The sequence below is a fragment of the Erythrolamprus reginae genome, chromosome 3, assembly GCF_031021105.1.
Source record: "Erythrolamprus reginae isolate rEryReg1 chromosome 3, rEryReg1.hap1, whole genome shotgun sequence".
Taxonomy (NCBI): domain Eukaryota; kingdom Metazoa; phylum Chordata; class Lepidosauria; order Squamata; family Dipsadidae; genus Erythrolamprus; species Erythrolamprus reginae.
In genome coordinates, this window is record NC_091952.1 from 53,842,567 (window position 1) to 53,864,183 (window position 21,617).

At 37.9% G+C, this 21,617-nt stretch overlaps 1 protein-coding gene across 4 annotated transcripts in view; it reads left to right on the plus strand.

The window, feature by feature from the left end:
* Nucleotides 1–19,880, plus strand: part of PPARD (peroxisome proliferator activated receptor delta) — a 70,010-nt gene extending 50,130 nt beyond the window's left edge. For all 4 annotated transcript variants that reach the window (XM_070745321.1, XM_070745320.1, XM_070745323.1 and 1 more), the window contains 6 exons: nt 1,058–1,297; nt 4,273–4,424; nt 9,452–9,590; nt 11,638–11,840; nt 13,295–13,745; nt 15,141–19,880. In XM_070745321.1, coding sequence (XP_070601422.1) covers nt 1,162–1,297; nt 4,273–4,424; nt 9,452–9,590; nt 11,638–11,840; nt 13,295–13,745; nt 15,141–15,388 — 1,329 coding nt within the window. In that variant the 5' untranslated portion in view covers nt 1,058–1,161 and the 3' untranslated portion in view covers nt 15,389–19,880. The remainder of the gene's footprint in view (nt 1–1,057; nt 1,298–4,272; nt 4,425–9,451; nt 9,591–11,637; nt 11,841–13,294; nt 13,746–15,140) is intronic.
* Nucleotides 19,881–21,617: the final 1,737 nt, after the last annotated feature.

Sequence of the window (21,617 nt, forward strand, 5' to 3'; positions counted from 1 at the left end):
TGATAGAATCAGAGGAAATTGATAGAATGCCAGATTTTTTAAAAAAATCTGAATTTAAAAGAGGATCTTTTTTTAAAAAAAAGTTGAAGAAGTAATGTAAGATAAATAACACCAGGCAAACACGAGAAAACAATGGTATAAAAAACTACAAAGGGGAAAATGATATTTCTACTAATGCTGGAAAGGCAACTTACTATACAAAAAGAGAGAACAAATGCCAAACTCATGTTCATTGATGATGTTATCTAGTTGGATAATTCAACATCTACAAGCAAACAGCCACAGTCAGAGAGTACCAAGAACGCCACAATAGCAAGAATCTGTAATTCTTGTGGTTGGAAATGGTACAGTTTTAGCAATTAGAAATGGTAGCCATATGTGCAATTATCTCTTTTATATATTACTTGTCATTTGTTTCAAGGGTGAGTTCCTACTTATCTCGCTGCCAGTTCGCTTCCCCCTACGCCATGTGGGTGGGCGGCGCCTTTTGCACACACGCATCCACAATACCAAAAAACCCCACCAAAACCCAAACCTTTAAAAGCCAAAAACAAGATGGCAATCACATGCACAGTGCTGGAAACTCGGCTTCTGCTCAGAAGAATATTTTTTTTAATTAAAAAAAATACCAATTTTTTTTTTTTTTACAAAAGATGGTGGTGCCCACGGACCAACTCTGACCAAACCGGGTCAGTGACATCATTGTGACATCACCAGCGGGTTGCTGCCAGTTCAGGCGAACCAGCCCTGGTCTGTTTTCAAAGAGATCCCTACCATCTATAGAAAGTTTAGAGTAATGGCAGGTGCTAGCCTAGTCCCACCTTCTAAAGTCTTATTTTCTACTTAGGGGCATGTTTTTGTGAATAGTGCAGTATCTTCCATAGCTTTCTGGGTTTTATTTTTATTTTTGCAGTATCAAACCATTGTGGTCCACAGGTCTTTCTCTTCTTTGTATTTGAAATACGAAGACAATTTGCATTGAGGATAGAATTTATATATTTTTTTCTCCTACAAACTTCTAATGCCCTTCGGTATGTTTTTCTTCTTTTTCATGAAGGTTAGCCGGAACAGCCTGATAGGGGCCCTTTTCCAGAGAGACGTGGATGATGCCAGAACTATGACAGGGGCTGCAGTCTTGGCATTGAAGGGAGGTGATCAGTTATGGAACAGTCAAAGGAGGAAGTACCTGAAGTCAGGGAAGAAGAGGAGGAAAAGGAAGAGACAGTGATGGCAGTAAGTGGAACCTCAGAGCCTAATGAAGGTCTAGGTAATTCGCCACCATCTGCCAGGTACACAGGTAGGTTGGAAAAAGATATTAATGCATTAGAGACACTTAAGGGAGCAATGGACATGTGTTAAATATTTTCCCTCAATAATTTGTTCTCAGCAGAATGAAGTTTTCCTTATGAATATAACAAATTTATTACAGCCTTTAATAATTTCCAGTTCTACCACCAATGGTGGACATGTGTACAGGCAAAAAATTTCTGGAATAAAATAACAAATTGGTTAAAAGAAATAGTAAATGAAGAAATTGAAAAAAAACCAGAATTATATTTATTGGGTATTTTTAATTTAAAAAAAAATAGAAAAAGAGGTAAGATATTTAGTTATACACATACTAACAGCTGCCAGGATAGTATATGCCCAACATTGGAAAATAGACAAACTACCGGAAGAAAATATAATAATTTAAAAAAATATTAGACTGTGCAGAGATGGACAGGCTATATAAAAGATTAGAGGGAGAAGAAGAATCAGATTACTATAAAATATGGGCAAAATTTTATGATTGGCTAAAGAAAAGAGCGACAAAGAAATAAATAAAAATTTACGCAAAGCAACACGTCGAATTAAAAAAAAATTGAAAAATTAATACTATGTGAAAGAAGCAAAATTCTCTGATCAAACAGCTAAAAAGTGGGGAAACTTTCATTTCTCAAATGTTTCTGTGTATGTTTTTTCTTTTTTATGTTATATTTGAATAAATAAATAAATAAATAAAATTAAAAAAATAATTTCCAGGTCTCAAATATATTAAGAAACTTTTCTTTATTTTCTTTCTGCCCACTTAGTGTGCTTTGGGTCTTGTAGATTTAGGAACCTTGAAGAATGCCTTCTCTTTAGTAGCACCTGCCCTCTGGAATCAGGTTACCCCTGAGATCTGGATGCCCTGCTGTTAACTCAGAAGGGCTTGAAGACCTGGCTCCTTGCCCAGGCCCTTTGTGAGGGAAAATTTGGTCCTTCATCCTTGTCCGATCTGTTATTATTGTAAATGCTAAGGACACTACTCTGAGAACTGAAAATAAAAATCAAGGAAGATAGTGAAAAAGCAGGGCTAAAAACATAAAGATTAAAATAATGCCAACAGGTACCACAGCCAGCCTTACAACTGACAATGAATTTATAGAAAGTGATAAATTGCTTCTTTTTTTTAGGCTTGACTAACAATAGTAAAGGGACCGTCAATGAAGAAATACTGTATATCATAGATTGGCATTAAATAGAGTAGTAATGAAGGGCTTGGAAAAGACTTTGTATGCTGAGATGTGTGTATAACTAGAAGGATCAGAATTGTGAAGGTGATAATCTTCTCCTTCACACCCTGTGGGGGAAAAATTGGACTTTAAAGAAGCAGGATAGAAAGCACCGTTGTTGCTTTTGAAATTTGTTATTGGAGAATAGCATGGCTAGCCAAGAAAGCAAAGAAATAAATACCATGGACAGTGAAGAATGTATCCCTAATTTTCTCTTGCAACACTGATTGAGATTCGTGCAGTTTGATCACAACACACAATCCATTTTAAAAGATAGATAGACAGACAGACAGACAGACAGACAGACAGACAGACAGACAGACAGACAGACAATAGATAGATAGATAGACAGACAGACAGACAGACAGACAGAGATAATAGATAGACAGACAGACAGACAGACAGACAGAAAATAGATAGATAGATAGACAGACAGACAGACAGACAGAAAGATAATAGATAGACAGACAGACAGACAGACAGACAGACAGACAGAAAGATAATAGATAGATAGATAGATAGACAGACAGACAGACAGATAATAGATAGATAGACAGACAGAAAGATAATAGATAGACAGACAGACAGAAATATAATAGATAGATAGATAGATAGATATTTAGATAGATAGATAGATAAATAGATAGACAGACAGACAGACAGACAGAAAGATAATAGATAGATAGATAGATAGATAGATAGATAGATAAATAAATAAATAGATAAATAGATAGACAGACAGACAGAAAGATAATAGATAGATAGATAGATAGATAGATAGATAGATAGATAGATAGATATAGAGTCTACTAATGGATAAGTACAGAGTGCTAGTATACATTATCTTTTACTTTTTATAGTCAAAAAGGAATTGTTCTTATATAATTGAAATAATATTGGATGAAATTCATATTATAAAATCATTTGCTTGTACAAAAAAAATCTGAATTTATTGTTATGCTAAATTGCACATTAGGATTTGAATATATATGGGTCAAAACATGCATAACAGCAAGCTTTCAGCAAACAATGTAAAGAATATGAAAGAGTAAATACGTTTCTGAAAAAAATATTTTAGTGGCTGCCAAGCTTTGTTGCAAAACCATGTACAAATTGCTGGACACAAAGATAGGGATTTTTCCTTATAAGATAGTTGCTTCCAGATTTTGCATCACACTGTTTGCCATCTAGTACCAGTAGTCGTCAACATAGACCTAAATGAATATGATTGTTATGCAAATAACATGGTCATACATCTAAATACGGGCTTATCCAATGAGGCAGTTTTTGCTGGAAAACAGCAAAACATGATCATGTAACTGTAGGAAAAAGCAATGGGATTGACTTGTGACCTCCTGCCAGATTCCCATTGATTTTGCTTGTGGAAAGCTGGCAAGGAAGGTTTCAGGTGATGATCAAGTGATTGCAGGATGCTACAACCTTGATAAACGTGAGCCAGTTCCTAAGTGTCCAAATCGCAATCATGGGACCATGGCGATGTTGCAATGGTTGCAACTTTGAGGATGGGTCATAACTCCCCTTGTTCAGCACTATCATAAGTTTGTGTGATCACTGAATGAATGAACATAATCAGAGGACTTCTTATATTTTCTCAGATTCAGTAATTACAAATGCCAGGTAAATAAGCAAAGCAAAAAGGCCAGAGATTTGTACCAGATCGTATTTTATTACAAAATTAAAACTTTAATACCTATTCCATTCTGTTTCCTGATAGATCTTTCCCAGAGTTCTTCTCCTTCTCTGTTGGACCAACTCCAGATGGGCTGTGACGAGGCAAATTCAGGAAGTCTAAACGTGGAATGCAGAGTCTGTGGTGACAAGGCATCAGGGTTTCATTATGGGGTACATGCATGTGAAGGCTGTAAGGTAAGGCCAACATGGAGATTAGATATAATCTTATTAGAGGTACGCTGTGGGTTCCTTGGTGTTTCTACAAGAATGGTGGAAGGTCTTTAGCATAAAATGTATCAGGAAAGACTTAATGAACTCAATCTGTATAGTCTGGAGGACAGAAGGAAAAGAGGGGACGTGATCGAAACATTTAAATATGTCAAAGGGTTAAGGTTCAAGAGGGAAGTGTTTTTAATAGGAAAGTGAACACAAGAACAAGGGGACACAATCTGAAGTTAGTTGGGGGAAAGATCAAAAGCAACATGAGAAAATATTATTTTACTGAAAGAGTAGTAGATCCTTGGAACAAACTTCCAGCAGACGTGGTTGGTAAATCCACAGTAACTGAATTTAAACATGCCTGGGATGAACATATATCCATCCTAAGATAAAATACAAAAAATAGTATAAGGGCAGACTAGATGGATCATGAGGTATTTTTCTGCCGTCAGTCTTCTATGTTTCTGTTTCTAAGTTTGAAGGTTTTCTTGCAGATGTTTCATTACCAAACTAGGCAACATTGGGGTGGGCCTCTATAAAGGATGGACCTATAAAGCCCGACATGGCATTGGGCCAGAATACCTACGGGACCATCTCCTGCCGCATGAATCCCGGTTAGGTCCCACAGAGTTGGCCTTCTCCAGGTCCCGTCAACTAGACAATGCCGGTTGACGGGGCCTAGGGGAAGAGCCTTCTCTGTGGGGGCCCCGGCCCTCTAGAATCAACTCCCCCCAGAAATCCGTATTGCCCCACCCTCCTTGCCTTCCGCAAGAATTTCAAGATCACTTATATCGTCAGGCCTGGGGCCATTAGATTCTTTCCCCCTGGCTGATGAATTGACTGAGAGAAATGATTGAATGGGAATGAATGGATTTTTAAAGGGTTTTTAGTTTTAGATTATATATTTAATTAATTGGACCCGAAATGTTGTGTATTGTCTTATTATATGTTGTGAGCCACCCCGAATCCTTGGAGAGGGGCGGCATAAAAGTCCAATAAATATAAATAAATAATAAACAAATAAATAAATAATAAACATCATAAAGTCCTAAAAGGGAGTGTTGTTTGCTCTTATTTTTTATACTAGTGCAGGGGTTCTCAACCTTTCTAATGACACAACCCCTTAATATAGTTCTTCATGTTGTGGTGATCCCCAACCATAAGTCTAGCGCCAATTCTTCCAACAGAGCTTTAAGTTGATTGGCAGGAAGATCAGAGGGACACCCCCAGTGTAAACGCCTGATTGGTCAGATTGTAAAAATATGCTCCAAAGTGCCAGAAGGGAAGGTTTGGTTCCTAACACCATGGGAAATTAGTCTTTTCCCATGGTCTTAGGTGACCCGTGTGAAACGGTCGTTCAACCTCCAAAGGGGTCCTGACCCCCAGGTTGAGAACCACTGTACTAGTGGCTTGTCCTGCCACTGTTGGTGGGAATGTGGTAGTTTCTTGATTAAGGTGTTTATACTGTTAGCTTCTTTGTATTGGTAGTTGGAGTAAACTCCTTAAAACCCACCTTTGCCGGCAGGCATGGGGGAACTGAAACATCTCCCCCGGGCACGTTTAATTTATGCATGGTATGTCTGTGTGTGTGACTGTTAGCATATGGGGTTTTTTAAATATTTAAATATTTTAAATCTGTCGGATTGCTTATGATTTGTTTTTTACATGTTGTGAGCCGCCCCGAGTCTTCGGAGAGGGGCGGCATACAAATCTAAGTAATAAATAAATAAATAAAATAAATAAGTTCCTTGATTGGGGTATTGTTTACTTCTTAATTGTTGGTATTAATCTATGCTCATATTATGGATGTTAATTGTTGGGGAGGAAGTGTTTTGGGCTTTTTGATTGTCTCTTTTGAATGGTATATAAACGTTTAACTCTATGTGCTTGTTGATAGCCAATTTATCTGAGTACCAGACCTCCGGGAATTCTGTGGAATTTTAAATCTAGGACTGCTCACAATTTTCCAATGGAAACTATGGTTGAAATTTATGAAATAAATGAGTTTTCCTCATGTCTTCTGTCTGTTAATTGGTGTTTACATATGTGTTCTGCCAATCTTCTACCAGTTTGTCCTACATAGTGGCTGTTACAGGCCTTACAGTGTAGGTTATAGATGACTCATATTTTTTCTCCTAGGTATGCTGTGTCTTTTAGGATGTTTTGGAGGGCTTTAGTTGATCTGTACGCTACGATGATGTCATGTGGTCATAATAGTCTTTTGACGGTTTCTGATATGTTTTGCTATATGGCAGTGTTATGCTTTATGCTTTTCATAGGTTGTGTTGGTTTATCTTTCATAAAGCTAAATGGATATTCATTTTGTTGGAAGATATTGTGTAGTTTCCTTTTTCCAGTGTTCAAGGTTGCTGCAGTGTGTTTGTGTTGGTCTAAATAGACTAGCATCTCTTGAGTAGTTACTTTGTTAGTGGAGCACCTGGAGTTGTGTGGGAAGATATTCAATAGACTTATGTTTCTAATTTACCATCACTGCCTCTGCTGTTGAGAATATCTAGGAAAGGGAGTGTATTATTTTCTTCTTGTGAAGTTGTGAATGTTATTCCCTTGAAGATGCTGATAGTTTTGTGTGTTTTTTCTAGTTGGTTCTCTTTTTATTATTACCATTGATAATGTTCCCTAATTTGGTAATGAAACATCTGCAAGAAAACAAGATAAGAGAGCACCAAGGAGGCCACAGTTTAACCTTGAACAACAAAATATTCTCTAGGGAGGGAAAGATAGAGCTAGAAACTCTGGAAGTCTCCTTTTTCTTGTTGTTCTTATTTTTAATTGAATCTCTCCTTTCTCAGAATGTAGAAATCACTTTTAGAAATTAGGCCTGGCTGTGTATGTGATAACTGAAGCAAGACCTTGGGATGTGTGGAGATGGAAAGACTCACAGATTCCCACAATGGAAGAATGTGAAATTAATGGAAATAGCTGAGATGGCAAAATGAATTACCTTGATGAAAGAAAAGATTTTGTCTAGCTTTGCTTCTATGTGGAAACCACTTTTAGACTTTTTCTTAGCTAAAGAAATGCTATACAGTGATCCCTCGATCTTCGCGATCTCGATCTTCGCGAAATGCTATATCGCGATTTTTCCCACCCGATGACGTCACTCTCTTCCTTTCTCATCTTTCTTTCTCTCTCTCTTTCTCTATCTTGCTTCTTCCTCTCTCACACTCTCTTCCTCCCTCTCTCATCTCTTTCTTTCCTTCTCTCTCTTTCTCTATCTCTCCCCCTCTTGCTCTCGAGCGGCGGGCGGCAGGCAGGCGGGTGAGCGGCGGGCGGGCGGGCAGCAGCGAGGAGCCGAAGATCGGGGTTTCCCCTTTGCGTGGGCGGCGGGGAAGACCCAGGGAAGGTTTCTTCGGCCGCCCAGCAGCTGATTTTGGAATTGGACAGCTAGAATGGTTTATAAGTATAGAAATATAATATTTAATTTTAGATCAAACGGTTAATATATTTTTCTATTTGTAACTGAATCAAAGAAAGTTGGAAGTTACTTTTCTATTTTTTCTTTTCTTCTTATTTCTTTGCACTTTCCTCTTCCATATTTGTTTTTTCCTTCCTAATTTTCCCCCCCTAGATTTTATATTATTTATTTTAATTATTTAGAGAATTTGTGTGGATGCCCACTCTTTCAGCAAAGAGCAGTTTACAAACAATAAAAATCAATATAAGAAGAATAAAAACAATAACCTCCCACGCACTCACCCACCATAGCAGTAACAAGCAATGACATGAGCCACTTGATGGCTTCCAACCCACTTAGGGCTCCCCAGGCCTGTTGGCTGAACCAGATCTTCAGGGCTTTGCAAAAGGGTGTTAAAGTGGAGACCAGTTTAATCTTTGTGGGGATGATGTTCCAAAGGGAGGGAGCCACTGTGGAGAAGCCCCTTCTTCTGAGTCCCGACATATGTACCTCCTTAGGAGACTGGATCTGCAACATTTCCCTGCTTCTCCCACTAGTGGGTTGAGTGGATGCAGGGGTGGGTTCCACTTACCTTCGCCACCGGTTTGCATTGTGACATTTTGTGTGTGTGCGCTGTCTCCCCTCATGCACCAATGACAGGCACCAACAGAACTGGATCCATTACACCAACATTATATCACCAGCGGGTCGCTAACAGTTTGGGCGATCTGGTCTGAACTGGGAGGAACCCACCCCTGGGTGGATGTAACTGGGGAAAAAGAAAGTCCGACAGATAACCTGGTCCCAAGCCATGAAGGGCTTTAAAGGTGACTATTACCGGTAGTATCTTAAGAAATACCAAAAAAGATGAAACAGTAAGGACCTTGTGAAGTTGGGATTTGTTGATTACAGTAAAGTCCATCTGGTGGTCACTTTTGAAACTGCATGCCTCCTTTTATTTAGGTCAGTAAGGACATGCACTATTGTGCATGCATGAGTGCCCACACCCATAATTCAGTGCCTGGGGAGGGCGAAAACAGCTTCCCCCACTCCCTGGAGACCCTCTGGAGGCTGGAAATGGCCTGTTTCCCAACTTCTGGTGGGCCCAGTAGGCTTGTGTTTCGTCCTCCCCAGGTTCCAAAGGCTTCCCTGGAGCTGGGAGAGCATAAAACCACCCTCCCCCATCCTCCCGGAGGCTCTCTGGAAGCCAAAAACGCCCTCCCAGTGCCTCTGTGTGAGCCAAAAATCAGCTAGCCAGCAAACACATGCACATTGGAACTGAGCTAGGGCAACGCTTCATGTGCCTGCAGATATGGCTCCATGTGCCACCTCTGGCATCCGTGCCATAGGTTTGCCATTACTGATTTAATTTCTTTCACCCACCTCCCAATCATTATTTTCTACAAATATGCACATTTTCATCTTAGAAGGGTTTTTTTGGTAATATGTTTAAGGCATTTATTTATTGCTGAAAATATTGTCCTAAGATCTAAGGTAATAGTAAACCTGGAACTTCTGAAAAAAGCTATTAATACCAGAATGAAATACCTTGTTTGATTCCAACATCTGTCTTATCACTTACCAACAGGGTTTCTTTCGTCGAACGATCCGCATGAAGCTGGAGTATGAGAAGTGTGAGCGGAACTGTAAAATTCAGAAAAAGAACAGAAACAAATGCCAGTACTGCCGCTTTCAGAAATGCCTTTCACTAGGCATGTCACACAATGGTGAGATCTCCCTCCTCTTGCCCTGGGTTGGGGTGAACCGTAGAGTTATAGTGAGATCAGTGGAATTATATATTGATTATTAATTTTAATAAGGGCTAGAAATTTTAGTAATGCCTCACTGGATAGACATCTACTTTGAAAAAAGATATGCTTAAAGCATGGGTACGCTGCATGTTACTTTAAAATACAGTAACTAATAAATCAATATCAAATCAAATGAGCTCTAAAAGCTCAAATATCATTTGAGCAAAAATACAAAATATGGTCTATGCAACCTAAAATGTCCATTGGCATTTTCAGAACAAAAATAAAATTGGTTTCCCTCTGAAATCTATATAAAATTATTCTAAATACAGTGATACCTTGTCTTACAAACTTAATTGGTTCAGGGATGAGGTTCTTAAGGTGAAAAGTTTGTAAGACGAAACAATGTTTCCCATAGGAATCAATGGAAAAGCGATTAATGCGTGCAAGCCCAAAATTCACCCCTTTTGCCAGCCGAAGCGCTCGTTTTTGCGGTGCTGGGATTCCCCTGAGGCTCCCCTGCATGGAAAACCCCACCTCCGGACTTCTGTGTTTTTGCGATGCTGCGATTTCACTGAGGCTCCCCTCACTGGGAAACCCCACCTCCGGACTTCCGTTGCCAGTGAAGCACCCCTTTTTGTGATGCTGGGATTCCCCTGCAGCATCACAAAAACACGGAAGTCCGGAGGTGGGGTTTCCCATGGAGGGGAGCCTCAGGGAAATCGCAGCAGCGCAAAAACGGGTGCTTCGCTGGCAACGGAAGTCCGGAGGCGGAGCATCCCAGCGGCGGCGGTGGGTTTGTAAGGTAAAAATAGTTTGTAAGAAGAGGCAAAAAAATCTTAAACCCCGGGTTTGTATCTCGAAAAGTTTGTATGACGAGGCGTTTGTAAGATGAGGTATCACTGTAATTGTCTTTGTTTCTTTTCTTAAAGCATTTTGAGAGCGTTTGGTATGTTTTTCTGTGTTGATGCCTATATTGCATAAAGAAAAAAAACCTAAATGAAATCCTAGGGTATTCATATAAAGGCACACAGTGATTTTGATGCAGGCTTGTTGCAACTAAGCAAAATTTGTATAGCCAGTGTCCAATTGGACAACTGCATGGGAATTCAGTGAATGATGGCCCTCGTTCAAGGTTAGATGGCACTGCTTTTGACTATGAAACGGTTAACATCCTACAGTAACCTACAATATGTCCAAAATGTTGATTCTGAACTGAAGACCCATGAACTAACATTTGATCTCCTGATCCCGACTGGTGTATGGGCCGATAGGAGGCAGAAGGATTGCATTTGCTTTAGAGCAGTAGGTAGTACTTTTCCTCCCAGTTTTGCTTGTGTGTAGCAATATGTTTGTACTGCTGTGCCATAAATTTGAAAATGCCTACTAACTCAGCCTTTCAGTCAGCCCAAAAGCACCCATCCAGAAGAATGGAAAGTTTCTTTCCACCAAAAAGACATGCCTTTGCTTGCCTGGAGAAGCCTGCTGACATAGGATATGCTACCTTGCACTCCTCATCAGCATTGTACTTGGGGAGGTAATTATCATTAACTGTGTCACCCTGCATGTATTTACCTTTTTTTTTTTTTGTAGAATGCCCTTAGAAAGATATTGCTTTATTTTTTTGAATTAAAATGGATTCATTTCAAATGAAGCTTTGTCTGGGAGCAGCAGGTGTGGGCATAATAACTTGAACAGTAGATTAGAACCAGATGACCTGCCTTCAAATCCCACTCAACCCAACCCGTGATGTTCATTTATGACCTTGAGCTAACGTCTCTCAGCCTAACATACTTCTCACAGCTGTTATGGTGATAAAATGAAGAACACTGTGTATATTTTCCCGTAACTCTTGGAAGAAAAGATGGAATATAAACGGATATATTTATATATGTCTTTTTTTCTACAATATTACAGACAAAAAGCAGTTTTAAAAGATATGATAGCATTTTAATAAAAATAACTGTTCTTAACCTTTTTAGCTCTAGGCTTTTAAGCCGCCTGCTTTGTTTTGTTTCTTTAGCCATTCGTTTTGGCCGCATGCCAGAAGCTGAAAAAAGGAAGTTAGTGGCAGGACTGACAGCTACTGAAATCAGTTGCCAGAACCAGCAGGTGGCTGATCTGAAGGTCTTTTCCAAGCACATCTACAATGCCTACCTGAAAAATTTCAACATGACCAAAAAGAAAGCACGAGGCATCTTAACTGGAAAAGCCAGCAGCACACCTGTGAGTACTCCAAATCCAGAGTTCTATGTAGTGGACTAAGTAAGAAAGACATTCTTCTCAAAATAAATTAGTATATATATCCATATTTTTAATGCTGTTTTTTTAAATTTTGAGTAGTTTTTAAAAGATTTAGGTCAGATTGGTGTGCTATATTTATGGATAGCACTAATTAAATGAACTGCCAGCAATTTACATTCCAGTAAAAGCTGTATGTTAAAACTGTAATTAAAACTTTTGCAAATAGAAATGACCAACAAATATAAACCAACTTAATAGAAGTCATATTTAGGTTTCAAAAGCTCCAGAAAGAAAACTTCACAGTCCTGTGAAAAATTACAAAATACGTGTTAATCAGACCTCTCCCGGAAGGCTTTTTTTCCATGGGGCCCTTACCTCCTGCCTATGGGAAATCCTAAGTATTCCCAACAGAGATGACTCCGCAGGATAGATTGATTCTACAGGAAGAAGATAGTCTTCAAGATTTAATTAATTAATTAATTAATTAATTAATTAATTAATTGGTTTTGTATGCCGCCCCTCTCCGGAGACTCGGGGCAGCTAACAGCAAACAAGACAGTGTACAATAATAATCCAATACTAAAAACGATTAAAAACCCATTAATATAAAAACCAAACATACATACAGACATACCATGCATAAAATTGTAAAGGCCTAGGGGGAAAGAGTATCTCAATTCCCCCATGCCTGGCGGCAGAGGTGGGTTTTAAGTAGCTTACGAAATGCAAGGAGGGTGGGGGCAATTCTAATTTCTGGGGGGAGTTGGTTCTAGAGGGCCGGGGTCGCCACAGAGAAGGCTCTTCCCCCGGGTCCCGCCAAGCGGCATTGTTTAGTTGACAGGACCCGGAGGAGACCCACTCTGTGGGACCTAACTGGTCGCTGGGATTCGTGCAGCAGAAGGCGGTCCCTGTGGTAATCTGCTCCGGTGCCATGAAGGGCTTTATAGGTCATAACCAACACTTTGAATTGTGACCGGAAACTGATCGCCAACCAATGCAGACTGCGGAGTGTTGGTGTAACATGGGCATATTTGGGAAAGCCCATGATTGCTCTCGCAGCTGCATTCTGCACGATCTGAAGTTTCCGAACACTTTTCAAAGGTAGCCCCATGTAGAGAGCGTTCTCTCTGATATCTGAAAGTCAGATTGTTTGAGCTTTAAGAATTTTAATGTTATTATTTTTATATTATTTTTATATAATTCCATATTTTCACATATACTACTAATAATAAAAAAGATGTCTTTCAGCCTGGTTTGACTAAGCTACCTGAAGAATCTGGTTCTCAGTTTGTACATAGTATTCTGTTGATTAGCACAAAAAGGGGAGGCTTTAAATGATCAGTAGGGTAAATAATAAGCATTGTCACACTCTGCCTCTGTGGCTACTAGTAGCTTTCTCATTACCAAATCCTAATTTCTTATGTTGTTCTTCATAGCCTTTTGTGATTCATGACATGGATACCCTGTGGCAAGCTGAAAAGGGTCTGGTGTGGAAACCATTGATAAATGGGATGCCACCATACAAGGAGATTGGTGTTCATGTTTTTTACCGCTGCCAGTGTACATCAGTCGAGACTGTGCGGGAGCTCACTGAATTTGCCAAGAGCATTCCTAGCTTCATCAGCCTTTACCTTAATGATCAAGTAACTCTCTTGAAATATGGGGTACATGAAGCCATCTTTGCTATGCTTGCCTCTATCATGAACAAGGATGGACTCCTGGTGGCCAATGGCAATGCCTTTGTGACACGTGAATTCTTACGCAGCTTGCGCAAGCCCTTCAGCGAAATTATGGAGCCCAAATTTGAATTTGCTGTGAAGTTCAATGCCCTGGAGCTAGATGACAGTGACTTGTCTCTATTTGTAGCTGCCATCATCTTGTGTGGAGGTAAGAGATTAGAAAAACATTGAGCAAGGGGGAGAGGTAATTCATTTTTAGCTAGAGATCACATTCAGAGAACTTGATAAATCATTCTTTTGTCAGTTTATGTCACAATATTGGGTAGCAATTTCACAGCGTATAATTTTAGTTACCGGTATGTCAAAAATCTATTAGATACCTTTCAAAACTTTCCTGCCATTAATAATAAAATGGGAGTAATATATGTGTGGATATAAAATAAATTTAATATCAGTGTTGTTAAATTTAACAGCATAATAGGATGAGTAAAAATATGATCAAACAATTTCATTCAATACCAATCAAAATGTTATTATAGACCGGCATATATTTACTACTAAATTCATTTGTTAGATCCTGCACTTCCTTCAGAACTTTAAAACATCATATATAACATTTCCTCCTCAAGTTTCTCTATACAATAACATCCTATCAAAATTGGTAGAAAAGGCCCAAATAGCCAACTGAATTTTCATGACTCAGAGTGAATCTCGGACTTCCCGCTCCTAAAAAGTACTGCTACATGTATTGCTACTGATATGAAATGAATATAGCGTAGTCCAATAATTTATTTCTTGTAAATTTCGGCTGTTTTTCTATTGCAGAATCTTAATCGTGCTATAACCAGACTAATAAATGAACTAAAAATCTTTAAGCTTTTCCGACACTATTTTATGAAATAAAATAAAATAAATAAAATAAAATAAAATAAAATTAGAACACCTCTCCCCCCAATAATTTCAGTGGTGTTATCTATAATGTATGGGTATAATTTGGAAAATTGTGTTAATTATAAGAATGATTATAGTTATAACTGTAGAGGAAAATTACCTTTTAGAGGGAGAAAACTCTGTTCCTATAATCTTCACTCAGCTCAGATTGCTGATCTTTAAAGGAAATGATAGCTTTATATGCTCTTGTTTATAGAAAGAGAAAGTGAACTTTACTTTTGGGGAACTTGTTTATAATAGTGATTAAAAATAGTTTTAAAAGAAAAATTTCCATACAAGAAGTGAAGTTAAAGATGATTTTTTTAAAATTAAAAAAATTCCTCTATGAAGAAATAATGGGTGGAGTACACACAATGTTTTGTTATTTTGTTTGAAATTGATTTTGTTCTCAAATCTTGATGGTTTTCCCAATTTATCTGCCATCTTTTATATTTGGCATTATGCCCCCGAGGCTGTAGATGCATTGAAGTCTAAGAGGAGACGTTTAATATCAGTTAATGTTCCTCTATGAAAGAAACTCCCTAAGCAAGGTAGCCTGATATTTATTTCTTAAGTATTCCCGACGGGGGAAAAAGTAAAAATATTGAAAAAAGTAAGCCACAAAGTCAAATGTTTTATAAATAACTTGGTGGGTTTTTGGGTTTTTTTGTAGACCGCCCTGGCCTAATGAATGTTAAACAAGTGGAGGCGATACAGGACAATATTCTCCAAGCTCTGGAGTTCCATTTACAAGCTAATCACCCAGACATTCAATACCTCTTTCCTAAGTTGCTGCAAAAAATGGCTGACTTGAGACAGTTAGTGACTGAGCATGCACAGTTGGTGCAGAAGATCAAAAAGACAGAGACAGAGACTTCTCTGCATCCTCTCTTACAGGAAATCTACAAGGACATGTACTGAGGAGCTATTTATCAGATAGGTGAAAGCCATGGAATCCAGCAAATGCTTGTACATTAGCAAAGAAATTCCTGCGTCTTCCATTTCTTTACTAGAATTGCTTTTACTAGATGATTGGTCTATGCTGTATATGGTGGCTTACAGTGAGAAATTGGACATTCACCACTGGGTATAGACCAGACGGCTTCCGTTAACATACACTAAGTGAAACTTAATTTGTTGCTACAGTTCAGCTCTTAGCACTATCTCAGAGTTGCTCAGGCAATTTACACCCCCTCTCCCTGTAAATTGTACTTGAATTATTATATTAGATGAACATGAATTGTGCCCAAATTATTATAGCAAGCAGTACCTTGAATTGGCAGGTACAGAAATAGCACTTCATCATAATCCTGTTACATATTATTTTTATATTTCAAAAAATTTTGGCTGGCCCTAAGTGTAAATTATAGGAAATTATGCAAATATATAAATTTTCCAAAGAAATATCCCAAGTGTTGCATGAAGAGTGTGAACTCTCCTTGCAGAAGTTCTTTTATGGAAAGGCCTTTAGTTTTTAACTTCAGTGCACAAAAATAGATTATGCATTCTGGCTGAAAGGCTTGTCTTCCACATGGGTTTTTACATGCCTCTGCTCTTTTTATACTGCAGGTTGTTGAAGCTCTTCATGAATTAGTATAGTGCTTGCTTATTTACATTAAAAAGTGGGCTTTCCTCTCCCTCTCTGTTCAAGTACTCGCCCAGTAAGTAGCTGGTCTGAACAAGAGTGGGAATGGCATTTTCTCTTGGATGATAGCTGCCAAAACACACTTGTATCCTTCATTTCAGCTGAAGTAGCTTTAATGTTGTCTAAACTTTGAGAAAAAAATAATCATCCTGATCACCTGAGTACTTCGCTTGGGGAGGGGAGAATATAGTATAAGAAAGATTTTAAAAGGCAGCAGTCAGATTACTGTGAAATCGGGGTGATTTGTGAATGGTAGAGTCAATAGTATTTTATTTCCTGATCTGTGATGCAACTTCTAATCATGTCCTTTCCAAGAGGAGGATTCCTAATAATTGCACTTGTCTCTTTCCCACAAGCACAAACACATTATACCATTTCATAATCAATAATTAGGAATACAGGTAATCCTTGACTTACAACCACAATTGGGATCAGAATTTCTATTGCTAAACAAGGCAATTGTTAAATAAGTCATGCCTGATTTTACCACTTTTTTGCCACAAGTGAATCATTGCACAATCAGTAAGTGAATCATGTATTCATTAAGTGAATCTGGCTTCCCTCATTGAGTTTGCTTGTTGGAAGCTGGCTGGAACAGTTTTAAATGGCTGTCACATGACCGTGGAGCAATGCCACTATTGTAAATCCATGCCGGTTGCCAAGCGCCCAAAATTTGAGCATGTGACATGGGGATGCTGTAGCCATCATAACTGAAAGGCCTGGTCCTAAATTATTTCTTCATTGCCATTGTAACTTCAAATGGTACTAAAGGAATGGTTGTAAGTCAAGGACAACTTAATTGTTTTACTCAACAATTCTTTCTCAATGGGTCTTGTCAAAAATTCATGACAATTTAAAATTTCCCAAGCATTTGAATTGGGTTACAAATACAATTTTGCTTTCTTTTTCTTTCATTATTGTTCTTGCTTTATTCCACAGATGTGCCACACAACGTTTGTTAATATAATTTATCAGCATAGATCTTTACTATAGAAAGTAAAGGGTGTGAGGACTTTGTCACATTGATGTGCCAGTAATATGAGTCATTATGTCTACACCATGTTGATGTAATGTGGAGTTTGTTGGGCTTCTTTCTTTGGCAACTTCCCATGTGTCCTGACCGAGAATACATCAACACGGTGGTTGAATGTGGCATTAAAACCATTGTCATGTAATTGTGGTAATGTTTTTCTTGCTACATTGTTAAATGGATTCTTAACTTTCAGAGAAGAAAAATTATTATAAAAAGAACCATGAATACCAAAAATAGTATATCTACAAATATATAGAGCAACAGAAGTTTAGATTATGCAAAAAAAAATGCTTAAATTGGCTGATTATCCTAACATTTTAGCTCAAATCATGTAGATTCAGCTTGTTCTACATACATACTTCAGTTTTTCATTTCTGAATTTGTATATAGAAACTGACAAAGAACTTTCAGTCTTAATTCAGGACACTAATAAGTAACAAGGTTGTCAAACTAACTTTTTTTTTAACTGCCACCATTCTTTGGGGAGACGGGCAAGTGAAGCTGTGTTTAGCAAGAGCTTTACATGGAGGAAGCCTCCAATTCACAGGACCAGTTAAAACACGGGTGTCAAACTTGCAGAATCAGTTTGTCGTCACATGATGTATCACAACTTTTTTCCCCTTTCCTAAACTGGAGGTGGGCATAGCCAGTGCGGGACGCATCTGGCCTGCGGGCCGCGAGTTTGACACCCCTGAGTTAAAAGAACGATGAGGCAAGTGATAAAGTTTCTACCTATGCCACTGCAACTGAGAGAAGTTTACATTTGTCAAAAATCAGGTTGATCTTGTACAAATTATAGCTCTCCATACTTTTTTGATGTTCTTAGCTATTCAAGAAGGAAAATACTACACTATTGATCTGTTTTGCTGAGAGGCAAATAGAAAAAGATACACCTTAAGCCAGTGTTTCCCAACTTTGGCAACTTGAAGATATCTGGACTTCATCTCCCAGAATTCCCCAGCCAGCATTTGCTGGCTGGGGAGTTCTGGGAGTTGAAGTCCAAATATCTTCAAGTTACCAAGTTTGTGAAACACTGCCTTAAGCAACATGTACTCTTGCTTTAGCAAATTATCATTTTTAGTCTTAACAAAGTGTAAGGTTACCATTTAGGGATGAGGACTAATTTGCAATCAAACTTGTACTTTTAAGTGAAGGAATCCCAGCTTTTGTTTAAAGGTAGGACTTCTGAAATCCTGCAGTAGTACTATTGGTAGTCATGGTAACAGTACTGAGATAAAGCAACTTTCTATTTTACCTCATTAATTTGATTATTTAGCTATCCTACCCAATTAATATTCCATTATAATTCATAATATATAATTTGGTAGAATCAGAGCTTGGGTATATTTTTTAAAGAAAAAAATTATCTTCAAAGAAATAAATTAAATTGGGCAGCCACGTTGGCTTAAATTTTATTATAATGTAGGTAATTTACTACCAACTTTTTAACAAAAACCAGAATGAATTTTGCAGGCTGTAAATACTCTTGCAGCCAAAGTATATGTTTTGGTAATTGACTTATGTTTAAAACTTGCCTAATAGATGCATCCAGTTAGGATTTCTTGATGAAGCCAGTGAAACAATGGATTGATAATTTGCAGAAAGTACCTTCCTTTTTAAAAATGCATTTTTAAAAATATTGATCCTTTCTTTGCCAGCCACCCTAAAAATCCAGACAACCAGACCTATAAGAGACAGGTAAAACATATTTTGCTGGTGGTAATGCTTTAAAATATTTAATATATTTTACACATCAGTGCAGAAATCAATTACTGAATTTGGAGATTATTTTGCAGCCTTAATATTCCTGTTGACTTTCCTGCTTCAAACATTTTTTTCCATGTGTTCCAATTTCAGACTGCCAATACTATAGTGCTGTTTTTCTATAGTTGAACCCATAATAGTTAAATAATCTTTTATGATCTTCATGCATAGTATGGTTCCATTAATCAATCTGACATGACATCTACCATGCATAGCTACCCAGAATCAGTAGTGGGTTCCTACCGGTACATCTAATTGCACACGGCTCTGTGACTCAGTTCCGCGCATGCAAAAAACCCTTGCCAAAACACAAGCGTACATGTGTCCCCATGCGAGATTTTGCTACCTGCAGAGGTGCAGGAAGCAAAATTTTGCTCAAAAGCACACTTGCACATCAGAGCCGTGAGGCTGCGCGCAGTTAGGCATAACAGTAGGAACCCACTACTACCCAGAATGCTGTTTTCCTTGCTAACTTGAGGGGAAGCAAGGTTCCTTCTTCCAACTTAGCACAGATGTAAAGCATATGCTTTTGTTGTATCGCTCTTTCCAGAATGAAGTAAGTGGGAAGTTCTACCTCTACCTTGCAGGAGTGATGTGAAATGTGTTTAAATACGAGAGTTCATGCTTTTAGAGCCACAGGTGGGCAAATCACACAACAAAAATGGTTTGTGATTTTTATATTTCAGCATCTGCCTTAGACCTTGATTTTAGCCACTCTTACCGCAGGCCTCTTTCCCCTACATCTTGTTCCTCAGGATATGCGGGACAAATATTTGCAGTACAGTACTAGGAGAGTACTGCATTACTAAGAGAGTACTTTTTTCCTTTTTTTGCTGAAAGTGTGATGGCAGAACAATGTAGCAATCCTCAAACTGAAATGTATATTTTTGCTAGAAGTTCATATTTCAGATGTTTTAAAACAAATAGGGACTGACAATATAAAAAAATAGAAATAAATATTTAAGAAACAATTACAATGTATCCTTTCTTTTACCTACTTCTAACCTTAGCTTCCTCGAGGACATAAATGAGATTTTATGTTACAAATTTCAAAGAAATGCTGAACAATCACAATGTATTATGCAATTTTGAGTAATGGTAATTTCTAAACTGAAAATCTTTTAGGGCAAAATACATTTTGGGTCCGTGTATGTGTGTGTGGTGGTGTCTTCATTTGTTTTACTATGAATGTGAATCTTTAAAAATATATTGTATTTAAACTGAAATAGAAGCATACTGAAACACAAAAGCAAATTTAAGATACACTTTTGGAAGTACAAATATAAAAATGATTAATTTTGTCTCTAGCGTTAATTTAGACTTTCAGGTATAACATACCTTAATATTTTTCTAAATGCAAATATCATGAAATGCCATTCATTTCAGAATCAATTCGTTTCAGAATCTACATGCAATACATGTACACTTCGAGTCTTTGGAGAGGGGCGGCATACAAATCTAATAAACAAAGAAACAAACAAATATGAACTGAACTGGGTGAGCAGTGTGGTCGGGTGGTAGGAAAAGCAAGTAGGATGCTTGGCTGCATAGCTAGAGGTATAACAAGCAGGAAGAGGGAGATTAGGATCCCGCTATATAGAGTGCTGGTGAGACCACATTTGGAATACTGTGTTCAGTTCTGGAGACCTCACCTACAAAAAGATATTGACAAAATTGAACGGGTCCAAAGACGGGCTACAAGAATGGTGGAAGGTCTTAAGCATAAAACGTATCAGGAAAGACTTAATGAACTCAATCTGTATACTCTGGAGGACAGAAGGAAAAGGGGGGACATGATCGAAACATTTAAATATGTTAAAGGGTTAAATAAAGTTCAGGAGGGAAGTGTTTTTAATAGGAAAGTGAACACGAACAAGGGGACACAATCTGAAGTTAGTTGGGGGAAAGATCAAAGGCAACATGAGAAAATATTATTTTACTGAAAGAGTAGTACAGTACTGTAGATCCTTGGAACAAACTTCCAGCAGACGTGGTTGGTAAGTCCACAGTAACTGAATTTAAACATGCCTGGGATAAACATATATCCATTGTAAGATAAAATACAGGAAATAGTATAAGGGCAGACTAGATGGACCATGAGGTCTTTTTCTGCTGTCAGTCTTCTATGTTTCTATGTTTCTAATATAATTTTGCATGTATAAAGCAGCCTTCAAATAACCCACAAGACACTGTCAGTGTGACACGGTGTTAATCCAAACTACCACATTTAATTACTTTGTGTGGATTTTGTTCAGTTCAGTACACATTGTCTTAGGCCAAGCTAACTACAATTTGAGCTCAGACATAGCTGATAGGTAGGATACTGACACAAAATTCCAAAAAAAGTACAGTACTTGTACAAATGATACTTTTTTGAGCAAAGTAGGTTAGACTTCTGAGAAAAGATACATGGGATTTCAGTACAGTTGTGCAGGTTATTTAATGTTGAATATCTTTGAAAATAGTGCTTCATACATGTAAAATAGTTCAGTTTTCATTTTAATAAGATTAGTGTGGCAGAGGATCTTTATCTAACTGGATAAATGGGGCGTTAGGGTAACTGTTCAACCCCCTTCTATCTTCAGCAGTTGTTAACAATTGCCTTATGAAATCCCTTGCTTCTGATGAATGAAAATGTTTGTTACATAAGTTAAATTAACTTCTAATAATGTCCAAGACTTCTGGGTTCTTGTTTAACTATGGTCCTT